The sequence below is a fragment of the Juglans microcarpa x Juglans regia genome, chromosome 6D, assembly GCF_004785595.1.
Source record: "Juglans microcarpa x Juglans regia isolate MS1-56 chromosome 6D, Jm3101_v1.0, whole genome shotgun sequence".
Taxonomy (NCBI): domain Eukaryota; kingdom Viridiplantae; phylum Streptophyta; class Magnoliopsida; order Fagales; family Juglandaceae; genus Juglans; species Juglans microcarpa x Juglans regia.
In genome coordinates, this window is record NC_054604.1 from 23,841,066 (window position 1) to 23,862,916 (window position 21,851).

The window sequence follows — 21,851 nt, forward strand, 5'->3', positions numbered from 1 at the left end:
TAAAACCAAAGGAAAAAAAGTTAATGAACAAACTCATAAAAAGACGAAGCGAGTGCAACTTTTAAAACGTGTATTGGAAAACTCACAAACTAACATGATTTGTAAAATTATTTTTATTATAAAATAGATTTAATGTATTATATGAAGTTATGTTAGTTTGTAAATTTATTTTTGTGAGATCTTTTTATTATTCGTATAGCATTTCTTTTTATATAAATATGCTACATGTCTTTAGAAGGACAAAATAAACAAATTACCAAAGTCCACAATCAATCACGACGTTTAATAATTTGAGAGAGGAAAAAACACGACCATTAGACATTTCAACCATATTTTATATATTCTTTTCTAATGAAATTATATTCTTTTTAATAACTCACATTTAAACAAAATAAAAATAAAAAACTTAGGCAGAGTGTATCTATTTTGGGCCTTTGGCCCTGCACCTAACATTACTCCTCCCTCAATTGGTAAGCTGACGTACACACGCCCTCCCTCAATTGGTAAGCTGACGTACACACGCCCACACGCGCGTTATGCAGAAATTCCTACCTTCGCATCAAACGTTGCCAACATTTTGCTGTTTGACAAATTGCATGGCTGTTGTCGAATGTCTCCAACGTTTTTGTTTCATGGTATTTTCTTTCTTTTTCCATTCTCTCTCTCGGTTGTGTGCGTGCACTGCCTTGCCCTACTTGGGTCTCCAGCAAAAAGGTGGGTAGGTTTTTACAGTGGAAACGGCAATGGTTTATCGCATTCACATATAGTGGAGCACCGGGTCCACACGGCCTTCCGTCACGTCCAAATATTTCTGGTCGTAGGTCCTTTTCTCACACCTCAGTATAATATGTTATTACATAAATGGTTGAATATGATTACGCAGTTAGATTTGTATGTAGTCATAATTTTACAGAAAAACAAACCGAGGCGGACCGCCCTACCCATGGCTAATTCTACAGCTGTCCTTGACGTTCCTTCTTGATTATCCCATTTGACTTGATCTCTTATTTTTTTAGTGTCAACACCGTCCGGTGGGGTCACTGAAATTCTTGGCTGCGATGGTATGAACTTTTTGTTATTATAATTTAATATATGAACTATTGCTTTGTTTTTTAGTCGCTATTCTTAGTCAGTGTTTCTGTTTCGGAGGTACATTTATGGGCTCTAAAGTACTTTCTGAATTCTAGATTTGTGGTGGGTGATAGCTGTAGTGCTGGACTAGGGGCTTGATCACCGTGAGTCAATGCTTAGATGCAATTAGCTTTTGGGTTCGTTAAATTGTTGGAGTTATTCTGCACCTAGCTTGTGTTTTGACATTTGAGTCCCTATTTTTATTTTTTTATTTTTTATAATGGGTTTTATTAGATTATGTTTAGCTTTTCACTCTTCTGTCAATGGCTGTCATGCCCACCGCCTTGCTGAAAGAAATAGCCGCAGTGCCAATAGTTTCAGTGCTACAGATTTGTTGTTATGAAAATGAAGTTTTAGCCTTTCAGCAATTCTGGGTCGTTGTTGAATTTTCAACAATATCACGCATCTATGTTTATGTATTAGAAAATTGCAACATGGGGAAGGACCATTATGTATTCTTTTTTTTCGCAAGTTGAGGTTGAAGATGTCTGCTTGATATGTCCATACCCTTTCTGTCCTTTCTATTTGGTCGTGATATGAATCTTCCTTTTATTTGGCATCAAAATAAGCCTACCCTTAGGCTCTCTCATCAGGTTATGCCTGAAATACCTCTTATTTAACTAGTGATTACAAGCTTGCTACTGTTTCTATATTCAAGGACCTGTCCGTTGAAAGTCCAAAATATTGGTGATTCTGGCCTCTGGTGGAGATTTTTTATCTTGAGACTATGAGAACCAATCGAGGGAAACGCTCTGAGGTACGTTTTAATGTCAACGAATCTTTCTTTAACCCATTTTTAAATATCAAAATTATATATATGATTCTTGAAGATGTGTTTTGCCAATTACATTTGATTGCAGGCCTTTTGGCCTTCCATTGTGATGAAGAAGTGGCTAAATATCAAGCCGAAGGTGTATGAGTTCAGTGAAGATGAGGTTGACACTGAGACTGAAAGTGAAGATGATGGTATGTTTTAGCATGTTTGTCATGACATTTTAATCCATTTTGTTTCTTTGCTTGATCATTGTTTCTTCAAATTTTGTACAGCTTGCTCTCTTAAAGATGAAAGAATGCACGTGCCTGAGGATCACGCCCAGAGGACACAGGGGAACCTTTTCACTCGGCCCAGTCAAACTTCAGGCAGTACTTTGATTTCTATGGGTGATTGATCCTATTAGGATGAGACTGCTTTCTCAAGTTCTATTTACTGCTTACACTTATGGATACTTCTTGTCATATTTAGTATTGCTGGAACTTCTTGCCGTTTATGTGTGCTTATTTCTTCTAAGAACATTTGTGGTGCAGCTCCTTTAGATTTTGATTATATTATATTGTGGATCTCTCATTTGTTTAATGTTCCTGGTTTTGTTTCTTAGTTGAACATAGAAATTGTTTGCTCTAATTTGGAAGCAATTATGGTCAAAATCTGTTTTGCTTTTCTATATCATTGATGTGACCTTGGATCGAAAACATTTTGTGGTTAGTGGAAAAATATGCGATAAAAGGTAGGAGAAAGATCAACTTTGCTCAAAACAGAAACTATACTTAAAGCATTTAAAGCAATTGTCTTCTAATTCCTTCATACTCTTGGCTATATGGTTCATCCGGGGGAGAGATCGAGCTTCAAGAAATAGTGAATGGTCTTATCAATACACAAATGTATAACTCCCCAGGAATTTCAATTGCGCTTATATTCATCACTGTCGGAATTGGGTTCAAGCTTTCCCCAGCCCCTTCTCATCAATGGACTCCTGACTTCTTAGCTTTCAATTTGCCTCTGACCATCAAATGAAATGTGAATAATCCGTCCTCCTCTCTTTGAAACAAGGAGATCTGAGTGGAGGCAAAGTAACTTTTTACTCAATTAGCTCAGTAAATTTTAGCATGATTTCCTATTTTTTTTAAAGCTTGTCATCTGATAAATTTCCTCTGGTTTTGCTTTCCACTCATCCAGGTACATCTTCCACGGATTATCTGTTAAGGCACAGGAGAGGAAAATCCGAAACTTTGCGTGCACAGTACATTAATACAAAGGATGTGAGGTTTGTGGTTGACCTGTGTATGCCATCTAAAGCTATTAATATTTTGGTTCTTATTGGAATTTTGTAACGAAAGTTAATTTACTGTAGGGTGACAATTGGTACTTGGAATGTTGCTGGAAAACTTCCAAATGAAGATCTTGAGATTGATGACTGGCTTTGTACAGAAGAGCCAGCAGATATTTACATTATTGGGTGAGTGATTACTCACCCCTTGATCGGTGGTTTATTAAAAGAAATTGGTTAAGATAAATTAGATTACAAAGGGTAATAGTGCCTTCACAATGTGTTTTGAAGAAATTATTGTCGAAGAATAGTTTATATTGAAGGCCATATTCCATGAGATGGTCTTCAATATAAACTTCACTTATCAAAAAAAGTTTATATTGAAGGCCACCTCATGGAATACGGTGAAGAACAGTAGAATAATGGACTTAATAAAAATGACAATATCGTAATGGCTGCTTGGATGTCACATAAACATTGATGGAATTGATAATATATCGTTTACATTGGGTTGTTTTCATATCATTTCTGGTATTTACATTTAATTTTCCAAGCACTGCACATGGAGAAAAGAAAGTTTACGATATGCTATTAGAGGAAAGTATACATGTAAACTAAATAGAAATGTATTTTCCAAACCTCTGAAATTGGGCTAGGAACCCATGTGCATGTTGTATCATAGCATATGATACTTGACCTGATGCTTAGTGAGGTTTTTATCAATTTTTCCTGACTGGATAATAGATAAGCCAAATACATGACAATTGCATTTCAAGTATGAATCAACATTTTCTCGTTTCACTTGTACTTCATCTGTATTCTTGGAATATTTGACTCCAGAATCTGAAGCGCTCATAATACATGCATGCTTAATGCCTAGTCAAGGACTTCTTTCTACATTAAACAAGAATTTCGTCTCTGAACAGCTATGCAGAACACAATTGTATGAATCTTTTACCATGGGAGTTCGTGGTTGCTCTTCATGATTATCCTTCATGGTTTCTCTTCATGAGTATCCTATATGCATGCTATTCTAGGGAGATTGTTGACTTTTGCTTATTAGTTACAGGAGTTTTAACCATAAATATGCTAAATTGCCTTGCTCAATTGTTCTCGGTGAAGGTTCTGCTACCAACTAGCTTTCCATGATTTTGGCAGTCCACTCATAAGTATTTACCTGGGGTCTAAGAGCTTGTTCTGGAATGTTTCAAATCTTGATGGATTACACTTAAAAATCGACCATGGATTTTTATGAATAAAAACAAATAATCTCTATGCATCTGCTCTATCAGCATAGTAACCCACTTCCCTGACAATTCCTCCAAATTCAGGCCCAAAATACTTAAAAGATATTTGAACCGGAGTAATCATGTTCATATTGCATTATGTCACAGATTCTTCGAGCACTCTGGAAACAAACAGATTCCTAATGATTAAATGATGGTGTCAAATTTCCAACTTTTCAATAAGCAGCATCTTGCATATACATATATTCCTGTTTGCTTAAGCTGCGATGTTTTCCATTTACTTATATGTTATTTATATCTAAACTGAAAAAACTAATAGAGCTTGTGCTGTCCTTCATGATTTGCCGACTGTTGACATTGCTGCCTTGTTTGCAAACTCAGTGCTAAAATCAATCTGTCTCTGTCTGTCTGTCTTCTCTCTCTCTCTCTCTCTCTCTCCTCTCCGACTCTCCACCTCTCTTCCTCACTCTACAAGGGTGAGTTAGTTAGTTATGATGAAGCTTTTGGCTGCTGAGATGGTTTAGTAGTCTATTTAATATCGATTTATGTGCCTGTTCCAGTTTTCAAGAGGTAGTCCCTTTGAATGCGGGGAATGTTCTGGGAGCAGAGGATAGCCGGCCTATTCAAAAATGGGAGGCAATAATTCGAAAAACTCTCAACAAATCTTTGGATCCTAAAAGCAAACACAAGAGTTATAGTGCCCCACCCTCCCCAATGCTAAGGACTTCTTCTGTTGCTGATGTTCTTGCATCTGAAATTGATGTTCATCCATTAGAGATGATGTGTGAGGAATACACCAGGAAGAAAAAATTTTATGACATGGAACAAGAGACACTGGATAAAGGAATTGATATTGGAATGCATTCTCAATTGAGGAGAATATATGGCATTGATTTCACCAGTAGATTAGACTGGCCTGAGCATTCATTAGATGCAACCCCTCAGGTAATCTCCTCCAATTCAAAGTTGCGGAGAGTATTTAGCAGTTCGGGAAGAATTGGATATAACTTGACAGAGAATTCTCTACTAGGGAGTCCACAAACTTTGGCATTAGATGGTAGTAGATTGAAACGAATGCATAATAGCTCTGGTGATCTAGGCTTGATGTGGATGGAGCAGCAAGAGAAGCCTGAAGTTCTCGATTCTCTCTCTGATATTTCCAACACCTTTTCTGATGAGGAAGATGGTTTTTTTGAATTACCAGAGGAGCAGCATAATTTTGAAGTAACCGAAAATGGTGTGAAGTCATGTCCTAGGTATGTGCGAGTTGTCAGCAAGCAGATGGTAGGGATATATGTATCAGTTTGGGTTCGAAAGAGGTTGAGAAGGCATATCAACAATTTGGAAGTTTCTCTTGTTGGAGTCGGTCTAATGGGCTACATGGGAAACAAGGTAGTTCTTGTACTTTCATGCTAGAACTTGAAAACCTTGAGTTCCTCTTCCTGAACGTAAGCGTGTATATGCAAAAAAAAAAAAAAGTTGCTGACATTGTTTTATCATTTAAATAGACCGATACATATGGTGACCCAAAAAAAAAAAAAGAAGAATGAACATTGAAGGTTCATAATGGCAGTCATAGCCTCTACCATTATTTGTATTACATCATTGTAAAAGTCAGTACAGAATTACATCACACTGCATCGTGCTATGGAGGGTTGCTGACTCCATACCACTAAATGTGAAGTACTGTTTGGTTAATCCACCTGATTTATGTACTTTTATGGCACGGAAACAGTGCCCTCCATATTGTGATATGTTGCAATGTGATTGGTAGCATGCTCGTGATTCAAGTAATTGTAGAGGAGAAGACATGTCACTGTATATGATGATTATCAAACCTAGTTTTTATATGGATGATTATCAAACCTAGTTTTTATATGTTACTGGATGTCATAACCAACATGTGTTTTGTGGTTGCTGATGTAGGGCTCTGTTTCTGTTAGCATGTCCCTGTTTCAATCACGAATGTGCTTTGTTTGTTCTCATCTGACCTCTGGTCAGAAGGATGGGGCTGAGCAGAGGCGTAATTCTGATGTCTATGAAATAATACGACGTACCCGTTTCTCATCTTTCTTTGAAACAAATCAACCACAGACTATTCCTTCTCATGAGTAAGCATTATTTGGCATTTGAAATTCCATATTCATGCATTGCAAAATATGTTCACATGAGTTTTATTTTGTATTGAAATTTGTTGGAGCATAGAATTCAGATTTGGTACTATGCCTATGTTTCTGCATTATTCAAAACCTTCCTCATACTGGGACTTGATTTTGTTGATTTTGAGTAACAGAAAGCATTAATAGTATATGACTTCAAGTGGAAATACACGTGCTTCCCTCGTAACTTACAAACTTAAGTGCAAGAGTTGTTTCCAAATGCCTCTGTAGCTTCTTAGGTAGATCTTGTCCCTTCTTCAGCCCCATATCCTCTCCCTACTGCAGATCTCACCCCTTTTTTCAGCCCCATATCTCCCTTACTGCCTACTCATTCAAGGGGGATGGAAACTGGTCGTATCCATGCCCACAAGATGGGTATCACTTGGGCTCCTGGCCATGTAATCAGTCCAAGATTTGTGGAGCATTACGATCAACTTCTTGTGGAATAAAAAACAGAGAAGACAATAGAAGCATGAAAACTTGCCGTGGTCGTTGGCTGAGGTGGATGGAGACGATGACAGTGTGGTGGTATGGCTATGATGGTGTGGGCTGGAAGTGAGTAAGTTGGGATTGAGAGTTTAATCTACAGACATGAGAGGGTGGGAGATGGTTGGATAGGGAGGCTGTGTGGTGTCTATATGTAGAGCAAAAAAGAAATGAAAGTGTTCTTACCATTGTGGTAAAGAGACTAAGAGGAAGAAAAGAAAATTGAATATTCTACACTCTATTTTGAAGCAGAGAAAAAAACACCCTATTCTGAAAGATATTTTTGAATTTTTTAACGTTGTATAGGCGGGAGGGCGGGTTCTGCACTTGCGACCCTAAAACTGCTATCTGCCCACAAGGTACCGACTTTTAAAAGGTGCCCACGCCTGGCTGGGTAATGTGCAAAAGGTTACCTATTACCCTTGTGTCTGGGCGTAGCTTAGTGAACGGGCAGGTTTTACCTGGCCTGTTGAGCACCCCTAGCCATGAATCGGCATGACAAAACAAAAGGAACCAAAATTCATGGGTTGGATGTATTTTTGTGCTTAAGGCCAAATAGCAGAAACCTGGAAAACCTGTCACAATGGAGAAGCTCAGAAGCAGCTTCGAATTTTCAATTTTATCTTCAAGCACACGTGTTCTCATATTTGTATCTTTTACACTGATTGCTACCTTTTGAAATATCATGGCATAGTTTCTTACATCAAGAAGAACAATTGAAAGAAGGTAGCATGCTGCTCAACTTTGAACATTTGAGGACATTGGTTTGAGACTGTCACAAGTTTCAAAAAACAGATTGTAGGTATATACACTTCAAACCCCGGAAAGTGGATATCTAATAACTTTGAACAACTAAACAGTTTTGAGTTTGATGCAGCAAAAAGAACAAATTATAAGCGAAAATAGTGCTTTTGTTCAATTTGTATAGAGTTTAGTTACAAAAATTACATGGTAAGACTGGTCCAGATGATATTATTTCGGAGACTTTTTATGAATTGAAGATAAAGAGACTCTTTAATATTTATGGTCAAATTTTGAGTAGGGTTTTAGTGTGAAAAATATTTTGACTTTACTAACATGTAATTGCCCAAATGTTTCATATGGTCATTTTAGAATCTCCGGTAATTTTTTGTCTTTATCATTTTTACCTTGAATGTGAATTTGTGATTGGATCCCATTGTAAACAGTCAGATATTCTGGTTTGGGGATTTGAACTATCGTATCAATATGTTGGATACAGAAGTTAGGAAACTGGTTGCTCTTAGAAGGTGGGATGAACTTCTAAAAAATGATCAGGTGAGACTCATAATACTCTAATTTTGCATGACTGTGATATGGTTAGCCTTGGTCTTATTATTGGGACCTTTTCTGCCCGTATACTTGTTCCAGCTTGCCAGGTCAACTAAAGTGGCAAATATATGTCTCCTACACCAACCCAAATGTGAATCTACCTAAGATTTAAAAGTGTGATATATATTTGATCTTTAGACCTTAACAGAACTACTTTCAGAACTTTTGGATCATGCAGATTTTTTTTTGTTATTATGTAATGCAATGTTGTGGCATACAGTTTATTCTGAACCAAAAGCAAAATTGCTTTCTAAGTATGTAATTTTCTTTTCTTTCATCTCAAGAAGACAATGTAGAGACAGATTAATGAAAATATATTTGCTGAAAATTGATTCTCATTTCAAGACAACAATTAGTCATTTTTTCTATCAATTTTCTCAGGAATGTTGCTGCCTTCCCCTCCCCACCCCCAATCCCTTTCAAATGATTTTAATCACATAATTGATGCTGCAGCTAAGCAAAGAACTCCGGAGTGGACATGTATTTGATGGATGGAATGAGGGCGTGATAGACTTTCCACCTACTTACAAGTATGAAACCAACTCTGATAGATATGTTGGTGAGAACCCAAAAGAAGGGGAGAAAAGATCTCCGGCCTGGTAAGTACTACTTTCTTGGGACTAGCGAGAGTACAAACCTGGTGTTGATGAGAAGGGACTGGTGAGGAAAAATGTAATAAGTATGTCAGATTGTCCTTTTGTAACAAGTTTGATGTGCTTTTTATTTCACTACAAGGGTATATAATTTAATTCATCCATTCATAATTTTGCATTTATTTTTTTTAGTTTTTCTATATATTTTCTTTGAAATTTCTAATTTTCATGGTGCCTATGGGTGTGCATGTGTTGGGTTTGTTTGGTTTTGGTGTGCAAGTGATCAGTGTGGATTGGTTTAGGTCATCTCTTTAGGCTAGTTCTATCATGTCCATTCAGCCCTTTAAGTTCAACGATAGCTTGAATCACTTTTGCCAGAATGTTAAATTATTTGGTTCTTTAAGCATTCCAATACTCCATTTAACCATATAAATTCCAACTATTTATACGTATCAAAAAAAAAAAAAAATCCAACTATTTCATCGATTCATTTCCATTGTTTTGGCCAAAACCCCAATGACGCCTATATCAAACTTTTTGTTAAAAGTTTGGTTAAGCAGAGATTTTGGAAGCAGTGCCCATTTGGGCCTAAAAAATGAACAAGTGCATTCAATATAAAATATAACATCCAGAAATATAAAGTTTGTTCGGATTCATTAGTTTGTCAAGACATTGAACCTGACACAAAACCTTTCCTGTTGAGTTTTCTGATTCTGAAACTAACCGACCTGTAAAGAACCAATCAGAACACATTGGTATGGGTTGGTCGGCCGTATTAACAGTTCTTTGCACACCCTTGCACTGTTACTCTCATCAAGTTGACTCAACACTTCAGTGGTTAACATGAGACTGGCTGATTTGTTCAAATCTTGTTGATAGAGCTTGATCCCTCAAACCTTAGGCTTTATTAGTCAGTTTGAGCATATTCAACGAATACTGACCTTTGACAGTGTAGCCTTTTTTTTAGACACATGCAGAATGCAAATTTTTGGATTGTAAACGAATGATAGACTACTTGCTAATTGGGTATTTGATCTTTTATGCAGGTGTGATCGTGTGCTGTGGTTAGGAAAAGGTATAAAACAACTGTCCTACAAAAGGGCTGAAATAAGGCTCTCAGATCATCGACCAGTTCGTTCAAATTTCTTGGTTGAAGTTGAAGTCCTAGACCATCGGAAGCTGCAAAGGGCTATCAATTACAATAGTGCAGCTGTACATCCTGAAATTTTCCCCGATGAAGAGAGTTAGAATGAGGTAACTGCCCAGTTCATTATTGAAAATAAGTAATGATGAAAGACAGGCTTTAGCAAAGGCTTACAACCAGGATCATTATAAGTTTCAAATAATTAAAGTCACATTGGGCTGTGTTCTATGGTTTTATAATCACCAGGAGTAAATCAATGGGAAATGCCTATAAATGCAGCACATGTAAACTCAAGAGCAAAGGGCAATCCCATAACTGTCAACTGGCCTAACATATGAAAAAAAAAAAGGCATTAGAGAAAAAAGAACCTCCCATACCCATCGATGCCAAAGGGAGGGAAAAATCTCCCTCTTCGGCCACTTCCATGATCAAAAGCCTATCCAGCCTTTCGTTCTTGGTACCAAGAAGCTGCCTCCATTTTTCTCCCAGTTTTTCTGTAAGGAAGAAGCTCGATTCAGTGCCAACCGTCCACTATCAGATCCCATGCACCACCTCACAAGGGCACGGGCCAGTCTTCCATCCCATCAAAATGATTGGAAAAATCTCTGGTGCATTGGCCCATGCACCTCTGCAGGTGCCACAGGGATCACATGCGTCGCCCATATCAATGCTTCTTTGGCCAATTTTCTTTTTTCCTTGAGAAAAAGTATCTACCTTCTCCTTTGTCAAGGACCTGGAGGAACAGAGATTGGGTCTTTCCATCTCTCACTCGAAAATGGTAAACTGCAGTGCATCCCAATCAGAAATGGTCTACAAGCATGTCATTTCAGTTTTCTGGACTATATTGAAACCGTCCATAAGGCAGTTTCCCCTTGGTTTGACCAGGGAATATGGGGATGGGTTTAGGACCAATTTATGAGCGTATTATCACCTTCTTTGTTTGAATTTTCTTTATATACACCGTGTCTGATATTATAAGATGATTCTTGGGCTCCCCCACTCACTCCTTTCGTATCTTTTGTATTTCTTTCAATGCATTGCATACTAAGGAAAAAGATATGTAGAGCCTTTACTAAAAAATCAGACAATACATATAATAAATGAGAATCAATAATGAGAATGACAAGTTTAATCTTAAGTAAAAAATTAAAGAAGAAGAAGAAGTGCTAAACTAATAAAAGAGAGAGATAAACTAATGTTCAAATCTAAAACTTGTAATTTGGTAACGAGAATGATAAAGAAGACTGACACTTATTTTTTATTTTTTGATAGGTAAAAGAGAGTAACACTTATTGCACTCTAAAAGGCTACTAATTGCTCCCATAGCTGACCCTGCCTCCTTCCACTGTTGCTTGTGATATCCATTCAGCAGCTTGGTTTGTTTACATGACCATGCATTTCTAGAGTTTTTTCTTTTGGAATAACTGTTCATATATGTTCAACTCAAACTATAGACTTGATACTTCGTTACTGTTTGTAGATTATTTTAAAAGATTACTCCAGATATATGTGAAGACGGAACTTGAATTAACTACCTTGGTTCCCTATCTCTTGATTTTCAGCCTCTGTTACATTTTCCATAAGGTAGGTGAATTTTGAATGTGGGATTTTATTTCCAATTGTTCACTGATTCACTCTGTATTTGACTAATTACAACATTTATCTGAAAGGAACCACATACATTTTAGATTCTCGCCAGTGCTAATTCTGAAATGCCTAGTCTTGGCACTGAAGAGTAGTCACGTTCTGAAGTCATTGTTTGAGCCTTTTGCATTTGTAGAACTATGAAGTATCCATAGATGTGCCGCAGACCATGAGATTTATTAACAGTAGATGAAGTTCAATACCAAATAGTTTGTGACCCACCATTACATGTCCCTTTCTTGTTCTTCATCTTCTTCATTTTGGTCTTTTGGCATTTTAAAATTCATCAACTGTTAAATAGTTTCTTTGCAAGAGACTCCTGAATGGTGTTTAGAGATCAAGTTGCTTGCTTAGTTATACTTTGAAGAATTTAATGAGCTTGTTGTTTCATGCATATAATAACGTTATATAATTCTCTCTCAACAGGGATTGCAAATCATTTTGGCAAGGTTGCAAGATTGTTATCCAGTTGATGATTGTTGGCTTCAAGATATACCCACCAACTATCACTGTCTGACTAGTAGCTTACTAGAAGCGATCCTCACTGTCAAGTACTGTTGCAGCCTGCATCAGAATTTAAGTTTGCCTTAGGTTATACAAGCCAATAAGTTAATAGGACTAACAGGTAAATGTATATAGTAAAGGCCTATCCTTTTTTTTAAAGGCCTATCCATTTGTTTTTATAGTTTTTGTTTTAGTCTTGTTTTGTTAAATTTGTAGTTGATTGGTTTGTGGAGCTGATATAAATGCCATTTGACAGTTTTTACTTATAATTGGATCAATACATGCAAAATCTTTATCTTATCTTGGTTTACATTTAATGCATTTTTTTTAGAAAGTTGTTCCTCGGTATTAGTTAAAAAATATTTGCTTATGATGAAAGAATACCATAGTTACAAATCAAAGCACCTTGATATTTTAAGAGAATAAAAATCAAAACTAAAGTGACCAGGACAACTAGAAATCAATACAGAAGTGTGATCCTATACTTATCAACTTCAGCAGAAGTAAGTGGTAAATGCAAGAGCTGAGCCAACATAGGTGATGAGAAAGCAATTTAGGCTGTGTTTGGATGCTAAGGTGATCTCAGATGATTGAGTTTATCTATAAATAGTAACGTTTTGTGGGTTCTATTGAGATGTGTTTAAATGTAAATAGGTTGAGATATGTGTTTGAATATATGAAGTAAATTGAGATGAGTTTAACTTAGTATGGAAAGTTAAAAAAAAGTAGATCCTAAATGATTGGTTTGAGATGGGTCCAAACATAGCCTTAATCGATACAAAATATTAGCACCTATTACTTCAGGCAAACCCTGATCATTTGCAACAAGAAGCAGGAAGTCCAGCTCTGACAAGTACAACTTTCAAGAAACCTCTTTTGCAGTGGTATGATATTAATTCAATATATTCTGGGATAATACCTTCAGTTCCTTGTTTGGCCACGAGATCAATCACTGAAAGATATTTATTAAAATCTTACTTGTGACAGAAGAAAACTGTGGTTACAAATTTAAACTATTACACCTTTGTACCAAGCCTTATTACAAAACTGAATATGACACTCAAGCCACACTAATAGAGAGTTGTTGAGAAGCTGAAATGATCATATCTAGAATGAGTGAAGCTACGCACACGGACGTCCGTGTGTTTATCATTTTTGTTCTAGGACATATTGCTCTTACCTCAGTTATGGTATTTTGTACCCTCTCTATTAAGCGCTGAAAAGCTTGTATAAACTTTCGGCCTTCCGCATCTTGGACCACCCATCGACCACCATATTGCCCCCGTGTTTCAGAAACTTGTGCCATTTACATTTAATAACTCCTCCATAAGCTTGCCTATTCCATTGAAGAAGACTCATTTTTGGCAGTGTTTACTTGAATCTTGGGCAATCCCAACTGTTTGCGAAGTAATTTCACCCCGTTGCAGAGTAATCTATAACACTTCCCTCTGAGTAGGGAGTGCTCCTTATATAGTGATATCCCAAAATGGGCCTAGCTAGACAATAGGAAAATTAAATGCAAAGGGTCTAAATGTTATGAGCCGAGGCCCAATATCTGACACAACCTAAAGTAAATAAAAGTAACTAATAACATAACAGAAAAATAGATGTTGGCCCATGGCCCGTGGCCTTCTCGCCCAAAGCTCAGTTTCTTTCTTGGGTTGTGACAAACCCTTTTCCTTCAAAGTACCTTGCCATGCGGTTATGCCTCAAAAGGTTGTTGAACCTTTAGAGTCCTAGTGCTTCCACCACCCAGGTTAAATATGAGGATTTTCTTTTCACTAATTTTGTCATACTTCTGTCTCTCAGTTCCTCCCTTCGGTTCCCGCCAAGGAAGACTTTCTCTCAAGAAGTACATAAGGATAGATCCATGGGCTTATAAACCATTCAATTCATGAAGAAGATTGACATATGATTTCCCTTCATGCTTAGTTTGAAGACTCCTCGACCATATTTCCACAATCTTATCAATATTTCCAGCATATATATAACAAAGAGTAGCAGCCAACGTGTTACCAACATTCGGGTGTTTAGAAGAAAGTGTGTCACAGAGCTCAGTCCTTTTCTCTCTTTGTGAAAAACTACAGAGAAGAGCAAGGGTTTCCTTTCAGAATTTCAGGGGTCTAGTATAAACAATGCTAAGAGATCATTGTTCACCACAGCATAAACAACATTTAGGCAATGCCAGGGGCGGCTCAATTCAAATTGAGACATAAGGCAAAATTTAAGTGATCCATTCGTAAAAATGTAAATTATTATATAGAATAATTTTCAATAAAATAAGATTTTATTTAAAATCTTTAAATATTTTTTTTTGAATTTATATTTAACACAACAACGTAAAATGAGGCCTCAATGCAAATTTTATACCTCAATTTAGCAAAATCTTAAAAAAATTATTTAAAATATAAATAATTCATTGTATTAAATATTAGATTTAGTATTATGAGGCCTTGCACATTAAAAAATATAAAAATTATTTAAAATTTTATTTAATAAAATGATTTTTACTTTTATTTTTAAAACATTTAAAAAAAATGCCTCATTTTTTATTTTTGGAGTTCTTACATAGAGTGGAGGCCTTAGGCAATAGCCTAAATGGCCTTGCTATTGAGCCGACCCTGGGAGTGCTCTCCAACAAGGACGCACCACCAATGTGGGTAATAAGAGTGCTGCTAAGGTACCGCCCAGCAATCATGCCCCTAGGCAAATTTCCCTTTTTTAATTTTTAAAATTTTTCTTATTCATATTATTTTATTTTTTAAACATTTTTAAAAAAATATAAAAAATATTAATACACTAATAATCACTTTCTTAATCAGTAAGTAAAAAAATATATATATATATAAAAGAAATTAAATGCATGAACGGTCAAAATGATAGGACAAAATAAGGCGATATAGTAGCATTATTCATAACTAAAGCATCAGCCATTTAATGTGCAGATATGCACTGTGCAATTGCCCCTTTTCTCTCTTCTTTCTTGCCATTTTCATATTGCTCTTCCTTTGAATCTCTGTCAAGCTCCCCATCACTCCATAGCCAATTCACTTGCGGGTGGGAGATTTCTCCATTTCATTGACTGTTAGTTCCATACTGGCCTCACTCATTTTTTCGGCATCACTCTTTTGGCTCATCTTTCCCATACTCGTCATTGCGTCTCCTTGGTATCCCATGCTTTTGGAGGGGTTCAAGCACTGCATCTATTGGTTTTATAAAACTCTCCAATAGATTCCTACCCTTATCATCCTCTATACAATCCAACGTCAAGGAGAAACAGAAGCAGCAGCACCTTTACAAGCTAAAATTGAGCTGATTGAAATTGAGGCAGACATGAGGCAGAATAGGCACACTTTTAAAGGTGCATGGCTTTAGGAAGGAAGGCAGAGCATAGCCTCTCTAACGTCCCGATCCCGGAGGTCCGAAGATTTAGCTCCTAATATTGAATATCCTCTTTAATAGCACAATTATATATAATACAGAAACTCCATAAAATATTCAACACAAATATCTATGTTCCTTCGTAAGAACACTAAAGAAAATTCTCAATAAAATAAATTAAAAACTCTCTAAAAATTCAAAAATATCAATAACTTAACATACCAAAATAACCGAAAACAATAGATCTACTATACATGACCCAATAAATACTTGTACCAAATGAAACTTGTTCATCTACAATTATCACATCTTGCCAAAACTTTCTACTCTCGTTCTCCAGCTGAACCATCAAAATTATATGAAATATATTGTGGAGATAAGATGTGAGTTATCAATAACTCAGTAAGCAGAGAACATATACTAGTATAAAATATGAGTATTTACAGAGTTCAGAATGCAAAACAAAATACTTTTTATTTTCAAAATATAGAGTTAGAACATGTTATCAAAAATATCAGAGCGAAAGTTCAAATATATTCTTATTCAAAATTCCTTTGGCATATCATAACTGAACATCTTGATCTTATTGTATCATATCAGAACAGAGACCATGTTTAATTCCCGTAATAGGGTTGTGCAAACTCTAGCGGCCAACCGAGCAAAAACAGAATGTGAATATTTCCCTTATTATTCTCGTAGCCCCAAGTGTGCACATAGGAAAGATTACTTAGAAAAACTACTTTAGCTTGCAAAGTGGATGCATCGGAAACAAAAAAATTGGTACCATCCTGAGCAGATGCCACATTTTTACACTTGTGGTAAGGTTAGAATAGAACAGAAATAGAAACAAAATGTCATGCAGAGGTTTTCAGAAATTACATCATATTATATCAGAGTACAGAACATCTTCAGAATAGAATATAATCATATCACAAAAATATAATTTATGCACAAAATTTTATATTCGTTCTCTTTTGCATGGTTCAAAAATAATATGCTAAAAATAAGTTCATATCTACACCAGTTATGATGAAAATACTTGTCTCTTTCATATAGATTTCATGAGTAATGTCGAACAAATAATTGAGATTGTTTCAAAATTCTTTTCATAACAAAACATGCATATTTTTCATACAATCAACTTGAGTTCATTTGATTTTTTACAAAGTCTAACATAAGAATCCCGCTTATTTGAACTTCTTAACTTTTCAAAAAATTTTCACAATAATGCCGAATAAAGATTAATCATCACTTATAAAATAATCACGTAATTTCTATAAATATATGAAATTAACACCATTTTCAATACCTAACCTAAAATTGTAGGTAACCTATTTTCTTAAAAATCTAAATTACTCAAAATTCTAAAATATCATAAAATTCTCAAAACATCGATTTTTCACTTAATATTTTATACTATTTAAACTCTAAACTATCTCGATAACTTAGAAAGCATGGCTGACGTTTATACTCGTTAATTTAGATAAAGCCGTGAAACAAGAATGTACTCAATTTAATATGGACTTGATATAACCCTAACTCAAAAATAAATTTAATTAAAAACCAACCCCAGCCCAACGAAAATGCTGCTAGACCCGGGTGTTACATGCTCCCTTTAGTCTATAAGTTTTATTCCTACTATTTTTATTATCGTGTAGAATTTTGCTCATCTGTGTGATTCACTCGCTGTAACTCTTTTAACTTTTATTTATTTGTGATATAAAGTTTTATATATTTAGTTTTTCTTCCTAAATTTGGGAATTCTTTGGAATTTTATCCTTTTAACACGTACTAACGTTTAGTAACTATCATAATTGCTTTCTGAAAAAATATATAAAAATCTAATATATTTATATAAAAGCTTTGACTGGAGATAAAGTACAACTAGAAAGTCGTCTAAAATATTTACTAGATGTCGAGGGAGAGTTTGAACATACCTCTATGTCTTCCCATTTTCCCTTTTTGTATCTCTCTCCAAGGTGAGAGACTACTGCCGTCAGCAGTCTAACATTGGTGCCTCGTATGAGGGAGCATGTCGTTGTATTTAATGTGGTAACCTTTATGAACCTTGTGACAATCCCAACTGACATGGGCATATCTCTGAAACGGGCACTTCAGTACATTTAATGCAACATCTGTCCTAAGGTTCCCGATGAGCCTTCCCTGACAAAAATAGGTTCCTCTTGTGGACCCGTTGGCATGCTCTACACGATAGAACTTCTTAAGAGTAAGGAGGGCCATCGCCTTTTCCGTAAAGGTTTGCCCCTGCCCCAAGGGAAGGGCCTTTGGGCCACTTGCTTGCTTCCATTTCCTTGCACACAGACCCCAATTAAACGGGCTCAAGAAGATTTCAACTTTTGGGATGAGGATTGGGCCTAACACCCCCACAAATTCCTGTTGCGTGCACGCGACGTGAGTTTTGTTCTTTCATTCATTCTTCTTCTTCTTCTCCTCTCTCTCTCTCTCTCTCTCTTTCTTCTGTAGTCTCAGCTAGTTTGCTGCATGATTAACGTTAAGCAATTCCTTTCCCCATGTTCCCCCAAGCCGCATGCTTCGCGAGATTTGTGCGTCCCACCCTGCAATTGATGACACGCGTCGCTCTAGGTCGAAGCGTCGGTCTCCGACTGCCGCTTTTCTCTTTCAAAATGCCTTTATCGTTTCCGTACATCCTTCTGTTTTGGCTTTTCTCCCATTTGCTTTGCCACTGCCCTTGTGTTCCCCAGCCTCTCAAAGCCATACAACCTTCTATGGCTTCTTGTCACACCTCTCGTGTTGGAGCTCGTGCCTCTCACCCAGCACTCACTATCTGGTCCCCCAATGATTCCAACAGTGTGAATTTTCCTGAGGGTGAAAGGTTCGTAGGGAGCCAGTGGAGTGTGTTTTCACTATACAGCTAAAACCGTGCTAAACTATTTCTTAAGCATATTTTCAAGCACCATGAATTACCCCTCTCCATTATTTTGGATCGTGATATCACATTCTCTATTATGTTCTGGCAAGAGCCGTTTACCCTCCAAGAAGTCCAGATGAGCATGAGCACAACTTAACATCCTCAAACGGATGGACAGACCAAGTCAATCAACAAAATATTGAAAAATTACTTAAGGTGCTTCACAAGTGACCGTGCCAAAGACTGGTTTCAGTGGATCCCTCTTATTGAGTGGTGGTATAACACCACAACACCAATCCACTAAGCTCACCCCTTTGAAGCTTTGTACAGGTACCAACCACCAAGAATTCTCGACTATATGCCCAGGACAGCTTACCTGGAGGTAGTGGAGGCCTCCCTAAGAACCAAGGACCTGATTTCATAATTATTGAAGCACAACTTGCAGCGTGTACAAGAGAGAATGAAAAGATACACGGATCTAAGAAGAAAGGAGCAGAAATTTGAGATATGAGATTGGGTGTACCTGAGGCTTCAGCCCTACCAGTAGATCTCCATCGTGCACCGCCATAACCTAAAGTTGGCTCCAAGGTAGTTCGGCCCCTTCCAGATCTTGCAAAAAATTGGTTTTACAACCTACATGTTAGATCTGTCATCAACATCTCAGATCCCCCCTATTCTTCATGTTTCTCAACTAAAAAGGAAGTTGTGATTGAAGTTTACCATGGTTTCATTGCTGCCTTCTGTAAACCAGTCAAGGATCTTGAAGCCAGAGCCAAAAGAGGTGTTGAACTGTCGCATGTCGAAGTCTCAAAATCAACTAAGGGTTGTGGTTTTGGTTCATTGGCAAGGATAGAGTGCAAATGAGGCCGCCTAGGAAGAGTTTTCGTAGTTGAGAGAATCCTATCCTCACTTTAATTCCTGGTTTTGTTAGGCCCGGTATGTAGGCAATCAGTCCGTAAGAGCATTTTTTATTTGCTCAGATAGGTTTTTATCGAAAATCAAAGGAACCTTTTGTTTCCTTCTCAATTTTTCTTTCGGAGATACTCACAAGTGAGATTTACATTCAATACTATTTTATTACAAAAATCTGTTACACATTTCTCTCTTCAACCGTATAAACTAAATAATTTAATATTTTTATCATTCAAATTTTCTACTATTGTTATTAAAAAAAATAGAAAGAAGATCTAAAAAGGAAACTCACTTTTGATTAAAGTGTTGGAATCGGTCTTATGAATTGGGTCGAAATAAATGGAATCAGTATGGATTGAGCAATTTTATCAATTCTATGGTCTAATTGATAACTCATTGAAACCGATTTTAGTTCTAATCAAGCAAAATTAAATTGGTTTGAAATAACCCATTTAAATCATTTTTGGGAGCCAAGCGGCAGCCTTCCTTCACCTTACAAGCAAGAAACTAAAGTATATTTGAAAATTACCCCAAAACCAATTTAAATTGGGCCAAGAGTCCAAGCCGTTTATACTTCATGGTTTCTTATAACGGGTAATATTCTCAAGCTAGCAAAAGAGTTGAATTCATATGGAATTAGAACTTGGAATCCAAGTGTCAATGCCCAAAACAAATACTTCTACCAAACATATCCTTCAACGTAGAGGATTAGGATTGAAACGCTAGCTGTAAGATGTGTGTGTGTATGTATATATATTATATGCACCCACGAATTAAGGAAGCTCCATGGTTAGAACCCAAATTTACATTGCCGGAAAACCAAACCTCTTCTTAATTTTTACTTCAGTTTTCTCTTTGCAATCTTGGAGCAATATTCTCCGATGGGTTCGTGCAAGATGGAGGAGATTGGGTCAAAACGATGCAAGAACAGTGGTATCATTTCAGCATCAGCATGCTGCAATGGGGTAACAAAAAAAGCGAGAAGGGAGGTTTGTGAGCTAGAGCCATATCTGAAGATAAAAGTTGTTAAGGTAACAGACAATGCTGAAGGCTTCCTGTGAAAGGGTTCGTAAACAACTAGAGGACACTTTCTCCGGCATTGCGAGTGAAGCCGATGAGGGCATTTGGCATGATGTAGAAGCATGTGACCCAGTTCAGATTGCTACCTCCGTAGAATCTGCAATCTTCTTGGACAAATCGTGCCGGAGGTGCTTGTGGGCATGACTGCAGAAGAGATGGCAAGCCAGAAAAGGGAGCGTGAAAATGTTAAAGACCTAATCAATGATCCAAAAGCTCTAGGACTGTTGGATATTAATTTGGTTAAATCTTTAACCTTTAGGATCAGAACATTCCACCACGCTTCCGAATCCGACGTTCACGGTTGCTCACTCTATCGATACTGACCTGGTGGTAGCCATTTCCCTTTTGGCGGCTTCACTCATCTATTAGTATTTAATAACTTAACATTATGTCTATACATAATATCAAAACATTTTAATCCAACCTATAGGTCGCCCCCTCCCTGACTTGAACTCTTGACGTGGTCTCAGCTCTGATATCAATTGTTAAAGATCTAACCATTGATCCAAAAACCTTAGGATTGTTGGATACTAATTTGGTTAAACCTTTAACCATCAAGATCATAACAGAAAACACCCAAATTCGGTTGAAGATAATGAAAAGATGTATGCATGAAACGGACGAGAAAGAAAAAGCCTCCACATATATGTTCAAGTGTGGAAGGTGTGGTGAGCGTAAGTGTAGTTACTATCAAATGCAGACAAGGAGTGTTGATGATAGGTCCCAACAATTTGCAAATGCCGAAAACAAAGAAACAATTCTCTTCGGGTGAGAATAAACCACAACTTTGAATGAAATACTTGATTAATTCCATTACTGAAACGATGGCTGCTTAAATAAGCAAAACCAAACAATACAAACCGAAATATAAGGAAACTGCAACTGAAAAATAAAACTTGACCAATGTAAAACAGAATGCAAATAACAGAGCCAAATAACAGAGCATATTTAGCGGAAGCTAACTAACGTAAAACTCGCAACACTTCATTCCTCTTCTGCACGTTGAGCTACGACCCAGTCCTGCATGCAGCTCAAGTCCCTTGAGCCATGACTCAGTCCTGCATGTACTCATGTAACAGCATGCACTCACGTAACAGAGTATTACTCACGTAACAGAATATTTAGGATTCGGTCGACGCCCCCTCTCAGATCGTCGTGGCTTAACAGTTGATGAGCCAATGACAACCTATGTGATGTGCGTCAATTGCAATAATAACTGGAAGCTTTGAGAGATTAATATGCTGTAAATTGAGTTTTTAGATGTTTGGGAAGATCGTTGTAACTA

General features: G+C 36.8%; 1 protein-coding gene across 11 annotated transcripts; it reads left to right on the forward strand.

Annotated features, from left to right (window-relative positions):
• The first annotated feature begins 902 nt into the window (after window positions 1-902).
• Window positions 903-12,603, forward strand: LOC121234151 (type I inositol polyphosphate 5-phosphatase 2-like). 11 transcript variants are annotated; one of them, XM_041129973.1, is made up of 13 exons: window positions 903-1,061; window positions 1,790-1,888; window positions 1,992-2,097; window positions 2,179-2,292; window positions 3,086-3,173; window positions 3,261-3,365; window positions 4,805-4,825; window positions 4,984-5,815; window positions 6,350-6,534; window positions 8,256-8,364; window positions 8,872-9,017; window positions 10,058-10,279; window positions 12,221-12,603. In XM_041129973.1, exons 2-12 carry the CDS (start codon window positions 1,859-1,861, stop codon window positions 10,257-10,259), a joined length of 1,938 nt encoding a protein of 645 aa, XP_040985907.1. In that variant the 5' UTR covers window positions 903-1,061; window positions 1,790-1,858; the 3' UTR covers window positions 10,260-10,279; window positions 12,221-12,603. The 11 variants fall into 11 exon arrangements, 8 of the variants coding, with proteins under 8 accessions (XP_040985907.1, XP_040985908.1, XP_040985913.1 ...); XM_041129974.1 differs by lacking the exon at window positions 903-1,061 and adding an exon at window positions 1,120-1,235; XM_041129978.1 differs by lacking the exon at window positions 903-1,061 and having other exon boundaries at window positions 1,252-1,888; window positions 1,962-2,097.
• Window positions 12,604-21,851: the final 9,248 nt, after the last annotated feature.